General features: G+C 42.5%; 1 protein-coding gene across 10 annotated transcripts in view; it reads left to right on the plus strand.

Moving 5' to 3' along the window:
• The window catches only part of MAPKAP1 (MAPK associated protein 1), a 187,172-nt gene that overhangs the window by 14,175 nt on the left and 157,392 nt on the right, over window positions 1-15,605 (plus strand). For all 10 annotated transcript variants that reach the window (XR_014164469.1, XM_081896475.1, XM_081896477.1 and 7 more), the window contains exons 2-3: window positions 2,934-3,260; window positions 9,004-9,093. Coding sequence is in view for 9 of the 10 variants with exons in the window: in XM_081896475.1 (XP_081752601.1) it covers window positions 3,002-3,260; window positions 9,004-9,093 (349 nt within the window). In the remaining variant the exon portion in view is untranslated. The remainder of the gene's footprint in view (window positions 1-2,933; window positions 3,261-9,003; window positions 9,094-15,605) is intronic.

Here is a 15,605-nt window from a genome sequence, read left to right on the forward strand (position 1 = left end):
GCTAGACTGCTCTTACAATAATGATTTGCCTGAAACAATTCCTTTATTTTAAAGGTTTTTAACCTTTTAAAAAATAGCATGAAGTTAATAGGAAATGCTGCATTCTGATCCTGGTTTGGTACCCTGGCTTGTTAATGAACTGCTTCTTTTACAATCCAAAGTTTCTCCAAAATCAGTCAAAACAAGGAGCAAGATAGGAAAAGACTCTTTAAGACTCCACCCCTTGCATGTGAGCCAAAGACTGGTATCAGCTCATGCTTGTAAGGACAAATTGTGGTTTGCTCTTACGTCTGAACTAGGCTTGTCTCCTTTAAAAACAAAACACAGACTTTCATTTATCAGCAGCTCTTCCTCTTCCTTCCTCTTCCAAATCAGGAGGAGATAGTGAAGAGCCTGTGAGTCTGTAAAAATCCAATTCAGCTTTTCTACTTGAACGGCTCTGGTGTCTGTGTCTATAGAGTAGGCTTGTCACCCTTGAAATAAGGTGCTTTCAATAGCTTCCATCCACTTAATACAAATATTCATGCTGTAGTCACAGTGGCAAACCAGCAGGGGTTTGCCAGGCACTTGGGTCTCGGGGGGATTTAGGTGCACTGGGTGGGAAATGGTGTGTGGCTTTGCAGTCCCCAGTATGAGCCTGCTTTCCGGTGTCTCTTCCACACACACGCGACTGCTTCCATTTTTACAACTGCTCAATTTATAAGTTGCTTGCTTCGTTGATAAAGTGTGTATCTCAGCAGAGCCAAAGTTCTTTCATTTTCAGTATCTTTCATAGAATTATTTCCTCTTTCTGCAAACACTGCTTGAGGGATTGATTTATAAGTGTGAGAATTGGGAAATAGGGAGCATTCTATGTCCTGTTACATTGTGTATGCGTAATTGTGTATCCTAGCAATTCTGGGTGTATGATTTTATTTTTTGGCATTTTTTTTCCACAAGTTGCTAAATAACTTGGACACCCCCTTGTATTTTGTATAATGCTGCACTTTTTACAGCTTCGGGTAATGTTTTGTTCTAGCCTGGCTAATTGTGTGAAAGGGGCCAAGGAGCAATGAAGAGCATGGGAGCTCTAGTCCCTCAATGACTGGAAATCGTCAGCTACCCGACTGGTTTCTGACACTTCAGGGTACAGACTCAGAGGCATACATGTTCATGATCATAAGGTCTAGAACCTTGGGAGAGAAAAGAGCTTTGATATTCTCAAGAAGCTGAGTTCTCCATGCAGCACCACATTCTGCATTTTTGTGTTTCTGTACCCCTGTAGAACCACGGGCATAAACAGCCAACCCTGTGAGCCCTCCCAGGAACTGAGACATCCATCTGGCTTGTGGGCTTCCCAACAGTATCTGGTTGCCCACTGTTGATACTGGATTAGATTTGCCATTGGCCTGATACAGTAGGTGTCTTCTTATGTTCTTCCTCCATAGTAGGAGGTAGTATGCCTCTGAATTCCAGTTGCTGGGAATCTAAAGCACTGCTGTGCTCAGATCCCGCCTATGTGCTTCTGAATAGCCTCTGGGGGGCCACTGTGAGAACAGGATGCTGGAATACATGGCCCTTTAGCCTGATCCAGCAGCCAGGCTCTACCTCAATTCCAAGCTGGTGTAGCCCCTTTCAGCTTTTAATGCATGAGATAGGATTGGTCTCCAAAGGTGTCAAAGTGCTACAACTCCAGTTGAACACATGTGCAGTGGATAGCCCTGAGAGTCTTCCAGACCTGACATTAAACATCGGTGAGAGCTATCAAATCTGCCCTGGGACACCATCCCTCTCTTTAAATTAAAGCCCCTTCCACTGAGCGAGGGAAGCTGCAGTGCACATTCAGATTTCGGGAAGGAACAGCTTATTGAATCACAACTCCTTCATTTCTGGACCTAATTAGGCAGAGCATGCATGGGGGACTGGGGATTGCTTTCCTTCTTCAGGGGAGTCTTTGGTGGATGAAGAAATACTGCTGAGTTTGTCACTGCACTAGCAGGCTTTTCTTCCCCTTTCTCTCATGGTTTCGGTGCCAGCTTAACAGCAATAAGTCATGGAAGGTGGGAGCAGATGGTGTGAACAGTGGAGCTTGGAAAGAGAGGCAAGGGAGAGAGAAGATTCCTGGGTAGCAAGTTGAGAACACAGTGTGAGGTTTGGGTGCCAGGCAGGCAAGTGTTGAGTAAGTGTCAGGTTGGGGGTTTTTTGTGGCAGCTCTCTTTCTCTTTCTCTTCTGTTCCCTGTCTGCACTAGAGAGCTGCTGCCAGTCAGTGTTAGCAGTACTGAGCTAGGTGGACCCAATGGTCTGACTGCATTCACCTGTGTTACCACACCTTGAAAAGGATATTGCAGGGCTGGAAAACCAAAATGATTAAGGAGTTGGAGCAACTCCCCCAGGAGGAACAGCTGCAAGATTCAGGAATTTTTAGTTTAGAAAAACAAGTGAGTAAGAGGAGATGTGATAGAGGCCTATAAAATAATGCACAATACGGAGAAAATAGAGAGTTTTTCTCCCACTCATAATGCTAGAAATTGAAACCATCTAAAAAGGTTGAATGTTAAAAGATTCAGGAGTGACATAAGAAAGCACTTCTTCATGCAAAGCTAAACTATGGAATTTGCTCCCACAAGATGTAATAATGGCCACCAATGTACATGGATGGCTTTAAAAGGAGATTAGGCAAACTCATGGAGAATGGTGTGAACAGCCACAGTAGCTGTGTTCTACCTCCACAATCTTGTGAAGAATCACAAGTGGGGAGATTGCTGTTGCACTCAGGTCCTGCTTGTGGCTTCCTGTAGGTGCCCAGTTGGCCAGAAGGGGATTCTGGTTGTAGATGGACTTTTGGTCTGATCCAGAAGGGCTCTTCCTATGTTATAACCCTCCATGTATAGAACCTGGGCATATTCCTTGGTTTTCTCTAAAGTTCTCTGTGTGTGTGTGCTGTGTTTCCCAGGTAGAAAGGTTTACAATTCAGCATGGAGCAAAGAAGATAGTAGAAGGCGGAAGACCTTGGGATGCAGGATGGCTTTCTTGGACAATCCAACCATTATCCTGGCTCACATCCGACAGTCACATGTGACCAGCGATGACACAGGGATGTGTGAACTGGTCCTGATTGACCACGATGTCGACCTGGAGAAATTCCAGCCCACTTCGGCCAATGGGGACAACAGCTCAGAAACGCAGGGCAGCAATGGCGAGTCTCAGGGTTACGTATACTCCCAGTCGGTCGACATTACCTCAAGTTGGGACTTCGGTATTAGAAGGCGATCAAATACAGGTGAGTGGGATCGTCTTGGGAAGTCTGGTGGCTTCAGCTAGGAATTTCATGGTTTATAGAAGGAACCTGGTATAGGAGGCATCATGTAACCTGACCACTAAAACACAATGATTACTGCAATGCACTCCGTGTGGGGTTGCCCTTGGACCTGTTCCAGAAGTTTCAGCCAGTGACCAGACTGCTGGTGGGGGCACACGGCTGACAACATGTGACACTATTGTTAAAACATATATAATGGCTGCCTGTCCACTGAGCCAAGTTCAGATTCATTGTATTCTTTTACAAAGTCCTGAACATTTTAGGTCTAGGTTATCTCTGAGGCCACTAAAATCCTTGTATCCCAGCTCAATCACTGAGCATCGTTTGTCATCTTTCTGAATTGGTGAGACTTACTTGACATCAACACAAAACCAGTGCCATCAGTCCAGTCTGTGGGAATACTCTGCTGATAGAAATTCAGCAGACATCTTCTGCTTTAACTTTTAAACATTTGCTGATAATTCTTCTCTGCCATCAGGGTTATGCAGACAATACATCTTCTGCAATAGTTGGTGGACTCTGATTATAAATTTATATGTGTTTTTTCTTGCATTATATGTGTAGTTGTTGTAGACTTTTTGATATTGTTTCTGTAATTTGCAGTATACAAGTATATTTATTTATTAATAAATAAATGTAGCTCGGTGGTAGAGCACCAGTTTTCCATCTAGAAGGCCACAGGTTCAACCCATTCCATTTCCTAGGTAAAAGGATCATGCATTAGGTAATGGGAAACACCTCTAGCTGAGACCTTTGAGTGCTGTTGGCAGCTGCCCAGAGAGTAGATTCTACTTGACTGGATGGATATAGAGTCTGACCTTAGCAGGAATATAGAACCTGGAACATTTGCCTCTTTGTGCAGTTGCCCCGTGTAAACATAAGAACCCTGCTGAATCAAACCAAAGGGTCGTCATCTAGCACTCTGTCCTCACAATGGCCTACCAGAGGCCCACAGGCACGATAAAAGGGCAATAATACTCTCCCCACTTGCAGTCCCAGGTGCTGCTACATAACTGGCTTGGATACTGGCTGGAATGCAGCCATCAAGCAGCCAATATGGCGCCCTTGCTGGACACTGCTAGACTGCTATTCACATCAGCATGACCAGTGGGCAGGGGTGATGGGAACTGTGGTTCAACAACATCTGGAGGGCACCACCATGTTGGCCATCCTGGCTGCTGTATTATCCTTGAATTGTCTCATCTTCCTTTAAAGCCATCCAGGTTGGCAGCCATCTGGCGGCCATAGTTAAACTGTATAATTTGCTCCCACAAATTGTATCATATCTTGTGAGAGTGAATTCCCCTAGTTTGGCTATGTACTCTGCATTCAGTGCTTCATTTTGTCTGTTTGAAATAACCCAGCCCTCAAGTGCACGGGATGCCTGCAAGCTCCAGTATTATGAGAATGACTACAGTATATGGTGGTTAAAATTCTGGAATGATCAAAGTACAGTGGTACCTTGGGTTACATACGCTTCAGGTTACATACGCTTCAGGTTACCGACTCCGCTAACCCCAAAATATTACCTCGGGTTAAGAACTTTGCTTCAGGATGAGAACAGAAATTGTGCTCCGGTGGCGCGGCGGCAGTGGCAGCAGGAGGCCCCATTAGCTAAAGTGGTGCTTCAGGTTAAGAACAGTTTCAGGTTAAGAACGGACCTCCGAAACGAATTAAGTACTTAACCCGAGGTACCACTGTATCTGAAATGATCATTTATTTCATTTCCATTCATTGTAATAGCATACTTCTTAATATTACAAAATCTCTAAGCCACTGGTTCACAATTGGTCGTCTGCAGACCACAAGGGGTCCACGTAATCCATCCAGGGGTCTGTCACATAAGAAAAACTACCATAGACATACCAAAATTTTCAAAAGTAGGGGGTCCATGGCTTGACTTTTGAAAAAATTAGTGGTATTCTGTACTTAGTTAATTAGTTACCACTACTCTAAGCAGTTAATATGAATTGCAATCATAAAATCACGAGCAGAAAGTCAGTACGTAGTATCAAAATATAACAAGAGTCCAGTAAAAAATGAAACAAAGCTTTAAAACAGAAAAACTGATATTGTGCCTGTGGTTTGTTGCAGTGTTTTGAAGAAAAGGTATAGTGACCTATTTTGAAACCTTAAACTGTGGTTTATCTAAACTTGCTTTTTTTAAAAAACCAGCTTCACACACAACCCATGTATTTGCAGGGGGAACATAGTTCTGTGTTTCTTATAAGAGACCAAATGATCTAAATTTTTGGGTTTGTGAGGTAATACAACACCACCTAGAGCTCAGAAGCACATTTTGCTGAAATAAGTAATGTAGCACAATTTTTATGTAGAGGAATAAGGGAAGAAAATACCTAAGCTGTCACTGAAGCTGATATTTTAACGCTTTGGATTGAAGTGTAACTAGGATAACCAAAGATACCTCTGTCCATTTTGTTAAGGTGATTCCATTTTAGGCTGAGTAAATAATTCACTTGACTGAAAACTGCTTCTACCCAATACAGTATAAAATAGGAAATGCCATGAATGTTTTCTTTTTTCTTTTCTCACTTACTTCTCTGTTTTTTTCACTTCTCACTTCCCTCTAGTCAGTGCCCCCCTAATCTCATGCTGTGGCCCTCATTTATTAGATTTTCATCTGTGGCCCCCTTGGAATATTCTGGGCCCCCCAGGGGGCAACATGGCCCTCAAATGAGAAATGCTGCTCTAGACCTCTTTCCTGGCTTGCATGACTTTCCCAGGCTCAGGACTCAATCAATACATTTAGAGGTCCAAAACCTTAAAAGATTTTGGTGCCCTCATATATATTTAATTCAAAATATAAATAATAAAGCACAAAATAAACTTATTTTTTGAAATGCAACAAAACCTACAGTACGATAGAAAATGATGTTAATTTTTGTATACTTCCAATTTATTTTTCTCCTACTTTTTCCAATTGCAAAGTCTTTGATCAGATCCTCAAAAACAATCTTAAGTAACGCATCTACTTCCATACTTAGTAGAGATAAGGCATTCGGCTTACCTTGTTGCATAGTTGTTCTGTTGGAATTTTAATATACTTTAGCCAAGAAAACGAATGCTCAGCTGAGCAATTTGTGACTATTAATGTTAAAAATCCAGCAATGAGAACTTTCTGTGGTGCCCCCCCTCACTTTTCCTTGAGGCCCTAAGCACAAGCTTATTTTGCTTAATGGGTAATCCAGCCCTGTCCAGGCCACATCCCTGAAAAGCTCTTCTTCACATGCTCCTTGAGTTTTTTTGCCTGGCTGGAATGTGCCATTCAACAATGAAAATGCCTCTTCCTTGCTTGGGTGGAGGATAGAGAAGTGTGTGCAGAAACTAGAAACCAGCACAAAGGTAAAAATTTGCCTTCATTCAGTGTGCTCTTTTTTTTTAGTGATTGCACACACTGGTAAAGAGTACCAACAACACCTTTCTTTCTTTCTTTTCTTTTTTTTTTTTTGCTGCTCTTGGCAGCTAGGTTGTGCTGGCACTCATGGCACTTTTATTGGGATAGAACTACCATACCCTTAGGGAACGCGGGTGGCGCTGTGGGTTAAACCACAGAGCCTAGGACTTACCCATCAGAAGGTCGGCGGTTCGAATCCCCGCGACGGCGTGAGCTCCCGTTGCTTAGTCCCTGCTCCTGCCCACCTAGCAGTTCGAAAGCACATCAAAGTGCAAGTAGATAAATAGGTATCGCTCCAGCGGGAAGGTAAATGGCGTTTCCATGCGCTGCTCTGGTTCGCCAGAAGCGCCTTAGTCATGCTGGCCACATGACCCGGAAGCTGTACGCTGGCTCCCTCGGCCAATAAAGCGAGATGTGCTTTATCGGACACAACTGGACCTAATGGCCAGGGGGTCCCTTTACCTTTACCATACCTTTCAAGTGTCCCTATTTTCCAGGGACAGTCCCAGAATTATGAAAAACATCCTGGCTTCTGATTTGATCCCAGAATGTCCCTGTTTTCCCTGCCAGTGCTGCCATCAAGCTCAGGAAGATGAGCCAGTGCTTGTTTGAAACAATGGCGGTGATAGTGGTGGCTGCAAGGGAGCACCATGTTGCCTCTCCATGGCTGCCGCTGCCTGCCTCCTCCCTTGGGCAGCTTACAGCGGTTGCTGGAAAGCAGGCAAGGAGGAGAGGCCTAGCTGTGTGTAACAGACTAACTCTGAGGTGCAGGCAGAGGTCAGGGCCGCCCAGGGCGGGAAGAAGGGAGGAGCAGAGCAGAGTGGGAGGAGTATTGCTTTTGTTTGGGTCTTAAAAAAATGCATTGTACATGTGCGTCCGATTTTGGAGCTTTCTTAAATTTATTTATTGCTGGGGCCTAAAACAGATTGATTAGATTGATTCTATCCTAATAATTTAGGAGTTTCTGTACTGCCCTTTGCCAGGCAGATAACAGGCCAAAGGCAGTTTGCAAATTTAAAACATATTACAGAACACCACACTGAACTAACAGCAGTATCTGCAGACCTGCAGCAGTTCCAGTTATTCGAGGTTACAGAGTTGTTAGGAGTTGCTGCTGTATTCATATTCTGTAATTAAAACAAACCACTTACTGGTGGTTTTGTTTCCAGTTTTTATAATTTTTTATAATGGGTGTTTTATAGTTTTGTTTGCACTTAGTGTCTTGTAAACCGCTGCGTTAAAAAATTATCCAAATAAATTAAATTAAAGCCCAACCGGCTTGCTTATTTCAGAGGGGATGTAGTTCTTGCTAAACATGCACAGGATTGCCTTCCTAAGCATGCTTTTGGTAAATTAGTCTACATCTTTCTCTTGCTTTAAAAGAAAAAAGGAAGAATTTGTTTCCTGTGCCCGGGACCTTTATTTGCAGTGAGGTGCTGTGCCATTTAGTCTCTGCCTTTTGAGGTAGTCTTCTTTACCTGCTTATTAAATTGACATTCCCCAACACCCTCTCTCTCCTGAAATAAATCTGACATTTAAAACCATAAGGAGGGTTTGAAGCAGGCGAGGAGGGCTCGGTCTCCCGGGTGTTGATATTTCACCTATTTGAGCGTGTCCTATTTTCGGATGTGGAGTCAAAAATATGTGAAGGAAAAATGATATTCATTTTTTAAGATTTGACTAATGTTGTGAAGATACAAATCATTTATTTTTACTACCTATAAACTGTTTCAGCACACTGAAGAAAAAGCTATGCTAATTTATATAGCGTTGACATTTTATAATTTTCATGATTTTTTTAGATAAAGGATTTTATATTTAAAACTTTAATAGTCTAGTCTGAGTTCATTTATCTTTAATTTTTGAAACGGGGAGAGTAATTCATAACAGTAATTTTATTCCTGTAATGTAATATTCACTTCAGTTCATTTGTGCATTAAAATTCCTTTAAGACCGTTATTAATGATTTATATAATGAAATGTCATATTAATCACAGAAGTTTTCACATTTTATTATTCTCTTCCATGTTAATACTATCTTTATGATCTCTATTAATGTTTTATATCCTCTAATTTCAATTATAAATCAAGAAGATTTTCATGTTTTTGTTGGTATTTGCTTTTCAGGGGTGCCACCTTTAAAAATTTTATGTCTTTTCTCCCCCCACCCCCCACCCCCTACATGTGCAGCATAAAACATCTTTATTCATAGAAAGGTAGTTAATTATGTCTTTTGTTTATAGTAAACTTTCATTGACAAACTTATCGTCATAATATTTCTTTTTCAAGCTCAGAGACTTGAACGGCTACGGAAAGAGAGGCAAAATCAGATAAAATGCAAGAATGTGCAGTGGAAGGAAAGGAACACATCTTATTCAGGTAAGAAGAAAATGTTTTACACACACAAACACACGCGCATGCATACACACACACACACACACACTGTTGTTGGGTTTTTGTTTGTAATTGTTTCATTCACTTGGGTTTGCAGAAATACATGTAAACGAAAAAGGTCAAAGCATCTGATGAGGTCATGTTGATCAGGAAAAAAATGGAGTAGACCCACAGAAATTAATAAAATTGTTAGTCTTGTCCTTCAATTTCAGTGGCTCTACTAATATTGGCTATAATTCTTATGGCTTTCATCCAATGTTAGTCCTACATAGAGTAGACTCATGGAAACTCATGAATGTGACTAACTCAGGTACATTAATTTATATACACCTACTCAGCTGAAAGGGAGACTCAGTCTAAATCACTGAGCCTCTTGGGCTTGCCGATCAGAAGGTCAGCAGTTCGAATCCCTGTGACGGGGTGAGCTCCCGTTGCTCGGTCCCAGCTCCTGCCAACCTAGCAGTACGAAAGCACGCCAAAAGAGTGCAATTAGATAAATAGGTACTGCTCCAGCGGGAAGGTAAATGGCGTTTCCATGCGCTGCTCTGGTTTCAGTGTTCCGTTGCGCCAGAAGTGGCGTAATCATGCTGGCCACATGACCTGGAAAAACTGTCTGCGGACAAACGCCGGCTCCCTCGGCCTGTAAAGTGAGATGAGCGGCGCAACCCCAGCACTGCAACCGTCAGGGGTCTTTTACCTTTACTCAGCTGAAACCAATTGACCGAAATTAGCCATGGTCATTAATTTCCATCGGTATTCTCTGACTAGGATCAACATTGACTACAGCCCTGTACTTTTTTTGTTTTTAAGCTGGTTAATGTTTAACTTTTAATCACAAAAAGGTCAGGGTGTAACTGACAAAAATCTAAATTAGTTGGAGATTAACCTTGCCCTCTCACTCACATTCTGATAGAGGTAGGCATTGGCACTCTAAAATGAATGCATCTGCATACAAATGTGGCTCAGTAATCCAGATTTATGGGTTAAGTCCAGCATTGCTATCCCTATATTACAGATGAGAGGCCAAGAGTTCATAGCTCAGTCTCTTAGCTAGTATAGTATGCCAACTCTCTCTCCTCCCTCCCTCCCTCTTTCTCTGAGGTGCCCTCATCATTATTTGAATTGGCTCCTAATGGTTGGCTATCCTGACCGCTGTTTGGCGTGTGATACACTACTATGTGGCTGGATTGTTGACTCCAAGCCTCTCTACTTATATAAGAGAATATATTAAGAGCTTGCTGGATCATGCCAATGGTCCATCTAGTCCAGCACCCTATTCTCAGTGCCCAGCCAGATGCCTTGGTAGGAAACCCTCAAGCAGGACCTGAGCACAGCAGCAGCACTCTCCCCTCCTGCGCTTTCTGGCAACTGGTTATCCAGAAGAGTTGCTGTCTCCAACTATGGAGGCAGAGCGTAGTCATCATTGCTAGTAGCTATGGTAGCCTTTACTTGTTTTCTTTTATAAGTTGGTGGCCATCATTGCCTCCGGTGGGAGTGTGTTCTGTGTGAAGAAGTCATTTCTTTTATCATCCTGAATCTCCCCAACATTCAGCCTCACTGGATGTCCACAAGTTCTAGTGTTATGAGAGAGCAGGGAGAAAAACTGGGGAGTGCTACAAGGGAGGGGGGAATAAAACCCCTGCATGTTGATAATATAGGGTTGCCATATTTCAAAAAGGGACGCGGGTGGCGCTGTGGGTTAAACCACAGAACCTAGGACTTGCCAATCAGAAGGTCGGCGGTTCGAATCCCCGCGACGGGGTGAGCTCCCGTTGTTCCGTGCCTGCTCCTGCCAACCCAGCAGTTCAAAAGCACGTCACAGTGCAAGTAGATAAATAGGTACCGCTCCGGCGGGAAGGTAAACGGCGTTTCCGTGCGCTGCTCTGGATGCCAGAAGCGGCTTAGTCATGCTGGCCACATGACCTGGAAGCTGTATGCCAGCTCCTTCAGCCAATAAAGTGAGATGAGAGCTGCAACCCCAGAGTCAGTCACAACTTGACCTAATGGTCAGGGGTCCATTTACCTTTACCTATATTTCGAAAAGTTGAAAATTGTTGAGCGCTTTTTTTAAGGAAACCCCCAAAATTGTTGAGGTTCTTTTTGCAAAAAAAGGCAGATACTCTCCCTATATTGCCTGCTGAAAACAATTATTTCAGCAAGCCTAAATATAATTTTTTTACCAACTTCATCTATTTTATTAATAATAATTTTATATTATTTTTGTACACCACTTAAGGATTTTTTAAAAAGATATAATGGTTTATAAACTCTTCTAAATAAAATAAAAGTTCAATACTGCCAACATAAAATACACTAACTGGGTTCCCCAGTAAACCATGGTTTGGCTTGAAGTGGATTTGCCAACCATGGTTTTAAGAAAACATTGGTTATCATTACCAAGAGTTGTTTACCATTGGTGGTAACTGAATTTGAAACCATGATTGGTGCTGTAAAGGTGAAGGGAATTTGCTTCAGAGAGAGAGAGAGAGCCTGTTCCAGCTGCTAGTTCATAATTTGCAAATGGAGGTTTTCACAGAGTTGGTGATTAAGCCTGCACTGGGCCACTGCGTTGTGTAGCAGAAGGGGAACTTGGCCAAATTAAACTACAATGCTCATCAGTTTCCTGCCCTCCTCCTCTTCAGTCTTGTATTGTTATCCTGAACAGTCCCAGAATTGCACAAGGTTTCAACTCAGGGAAGGGAACTCAACCAAAACAGATGCCATAGTAATCTGCAGAGGAGAACTCCAGAGATGCACTCGGGGTCCGTGCCAGCAGAGGAGACAATAAAGCAATGCCTCCCTAGTGCTTCCTGAGGAACAAAACTACATATTGAAACACTCGCTCCTCTCACCAAAGCCAATGAAATGTATGCCTTGAGCTCCAGGGGACTCGAAGCTTTCCAAAAAGGCCCAAGAAATAACTTCACGCCATGCTGTAAGAATATAATTGCAAATGAGATTTTATTTATTTATTTATTTATTTATTTACCTACCTATTTTGGCTGTGTGTGTGTGTGTGTGTGAGAGAGAGAGAGAGAGAGAGAGAGAGAGAGAGAGAGAGAGAGAGAGAGAGACTTCAGAATAAGCATAAAGGGTTTCACAGCATAACACGTACCTGGGATACATAATGGCATTTTTTGTGCTGTCTTAGTTCAGAGAGAATTTAATAATCTTGCACGGCCCTGTTGGGTATCTTTATTTTATTTCCATTTCCATTTCTCTCTTTCCTTGTGCCCGCACCTGTGCATCCTCCATCTCCATATCCCAGTCAGAGCTGCTCCCGGCTCCCGAATTAACCGGGAAGCCATAACGACTTAGCCGTGATTTGACAAGTTTTAATTTTGCCATTTAACGAACGGCTCCCCCCTCCCCGCGACACCAGCTTTGGAAGTCCCCACTCAATCTGCCTTCGGCAGCAGTTCCAATCCTCGGGAGGGGCAGCATGTAAATCTTTGGGACGTGCACAAATCCAGGCAGGCGAATAAAGAACGGAGACAGAGCGGGGCAGATTGAATGCTGATCCACCAATAGTGATTGATTGAGTTTGGGGGCTGCTTCGCTCCTGGAGCAGATGTGGAGCAAAAACTCACTCACCAGATACAGTTGCTGTTCGGAGAAAGAGAGGCCGGCACTAATAGGTGAAAACTCGACAGGTCTTGATTTTTTTTTTTTTATTTGTCATCCATCCTCATTTTTTAGGTATCCTTGTCATGTCAACTGGTGTGGCGTTTCTTCTGATTATTCAACAGCAAGGTCCCCTCCCCACCCCCCTTTCAGCTTTGATTGCATATATAACCATTTTGTATTTTTGCCAGGGTTAGCTTACCCCTTCTCCACATCTAAGCCACACGTTACCTATCATTTATTTATTTATTTAATGCATTTATGTCCCATGTTTCTCCCAAGCTGGGATTTACGGCGGATCGCAAAATTTAAAAGCATCATTGTAAAAAAAGAGAGAGAGGGAGAGAGGAATAAAACCTAAACTAGTTAGAAATAATAATTAGAATTTATCGGAACACATTTGGAACCAGCAATTAAAATCCCGTTTGCCCTGTGATCAGCATCACCTGCACCTTAGTTTCCAAAGGCCTTTCTGAACAGGAAGGTCTTAACCTGCCAGCATAAGGGTAGCAAAGAGGAAACCAGTCTGACCTTTCTTGGGAGAGAATCCTGCACTATGGGAGCAGCCACAGAAAAGGGTGTCGTCACCACCACCACCATGCTTCACAAGTTGATGGGACTGAAAGAAGGTGCCCACCCAAGTACCCTAGGACCCCCCCCATCTCTGCATGTCTGTCTTTATCTTTGTCTCTCTCCCCATCTCTCTCAACACTGCTTGGACTCAGCTGATTGGTGGTGACAGCAAGCCTACCTTTCCAGTGTATTGTCAGAAGCCCACTTTAAGGAGCACTGCCAACCACCTCTCTACCTTCCCCATGCCTGTGCCCCATCAGCTGTGAAGCTGGTGTGTGTGATTTTGAAAAAACAACAACCTTATGAGTCATATTTGGACCCATTCCAAATATATACGTATACGTTGCTGTTGCTATCTTCACACAGCGCATAGTTCAACTATGGATCATTTTGGCAGTCAAAATGATCAAGGTCATGGAGCAACCTCCCTTAGCAAAAAGCATTTTGGGGCTTTTATAGTTTAATGAAAAGAGGCTACATGACAGAAGTTTATAAAATTAGGCATGACATGCAGAAAGTGGTCAGAGAAAAGTTTTTTCCTCTCCCAAGACTAGAGCTTGTGGACATTCCATAAAGCTGAAGGAAGATTTGGGATAGACAAATGAAGTCCACAGCACTCACTTAAACTATGGAACTCACTACCACATGAGGCAGTAATGGCCACCAACTTGGATGGTTTTATAAGAGGATCTGGAAAATTAATGGACAATAAAGGTGCTATTGGTAATAGCCATGATGGTTGTGTTCCGCATCCACAGTTTCCACTAAACTTGGCGATACTCACAGGAGAGGAGGGTACTGTTGTGCTTGGGTCCTCCTTATGGATTTACCAGAGGCATCTGTCTGGCCACTGTGAGAACAGGATGGTGGACTAGGTGGGCTATTGGTCTGATCCAGCAGGTCTTCTGTTGTTGTTGTTGTTAATACCGTATTGGCCTGAATATAAGCCTCACTTTTTTTTCCAAATTCTGACCGTGAAAAGTTAAAGTGTGAGTTAAATTAGCAACCTTACAGAAATTGGCTTTTATGATATTACTGCTGAAACAGAAAGATGGTAAAATGGAACAGGTGTGAGTGCCTGTGGAATTTTAAGGGTGCAGCTTATATTCGGGTATTTTCTTCCCCCCTTGAATTATAAAGGTGCAGCTTATATTCGGGTACAGCTTATATTCAGGCCAATGCGGTAATAATGTTGATATTTAAAAAAATAAAATAAAATACTTTTATAAGGGTCCTGGAAGTGCTCTTAAATATAATTAGAGGAGACCGGTTGGTGGAAGGTATTCAGGTCGGAGCGAAACAGTATAAACTTAAAGCATTTGCAGATGACCTAGTATTGACTTTACAGAAGCCAGAGCCAAGTACCAAAAGGGTATTGCAACTGATTTATGAGTTTGGTCGGGTAGCGGGATTTAAACTTAAGCAAAAAACCAAGGTTTTGGGGGAAAAATTGACTTCTTTAGAATCAGAAAGGTTTCAGAAAGAGACAGAGCTAAACGTGGTTAAAAAAGTAAAATACCTAGGGGTCAACATAACAGCGAAGAACATGAATTTATTTAAAGATAACTATGAAAAATGCTGGGCTGAAATTAAAAGGGATCTAGAAGTTTGGTCAAGACTGAAACTTTCCTTGTCAGGACGTATTGCTGCTATTAAGATGAATGTATTGCCAAAAATGCTGGTTTTGTTTCAAACTTTGCAGATTGTGGATAAAATGGAGTGTTTTGGGAGGTGGCAGAGAGATATCTCTAAATTTGTCTGGCAGGGCAAAAAGCCCAGAATTAAGTTTAAGATACTAACTGATGCTAAAGAAAGAGGGGGCTTTGCCCTGCCAGACTTAAAGTTGTACTATGAATCAGCAGCTTTCTGCTGGTTGAAGGACTGGCTGCTTCTTGAAAACACGGATGTTTTAGATTTGGAAGGATTTAACAATGCTTTTGGATGGCATGCATATTTGTGGTATGACAAGGTTAAAATTCATGAGGCTTTCAAGAACCATATTGTCAGAAAAGCAGTGTTTAATGTCTGGACAAAATACAAAGACTTATTGGAAAATAGGACCCCAAGGTGGCTATCACCAATGGAAGCTAAGGCCCCGAAAATAGGACCCCAAGGTGGCTATCACCAATGGAAGCTAAGGCCTCAATATGGAGGCCAAATGGCCGAAATATTGGGAAATAATAGAAAAAGATGGAGATAACTGGAGGTTGCAGAGTTTGGAGAAACTAAAGGATAAAGTGCGAGATTGGTTACATTATGCTCAGATTAAAGAAGTTTTTAAGTTGGACAAAAAGATAGGA

The sequence above is a fragment of the Podarcis melisellensis genome (genome assembly GCF_964234715.1).
Source record: "Podarcis melisellensis genome assembly, chromosome: Z".
NCBI lineage: Eukaryota > Metazoa > Chordata > Lepidosauria > Squamata > Lacertidae > Podarcis > Podarcis melisellensis.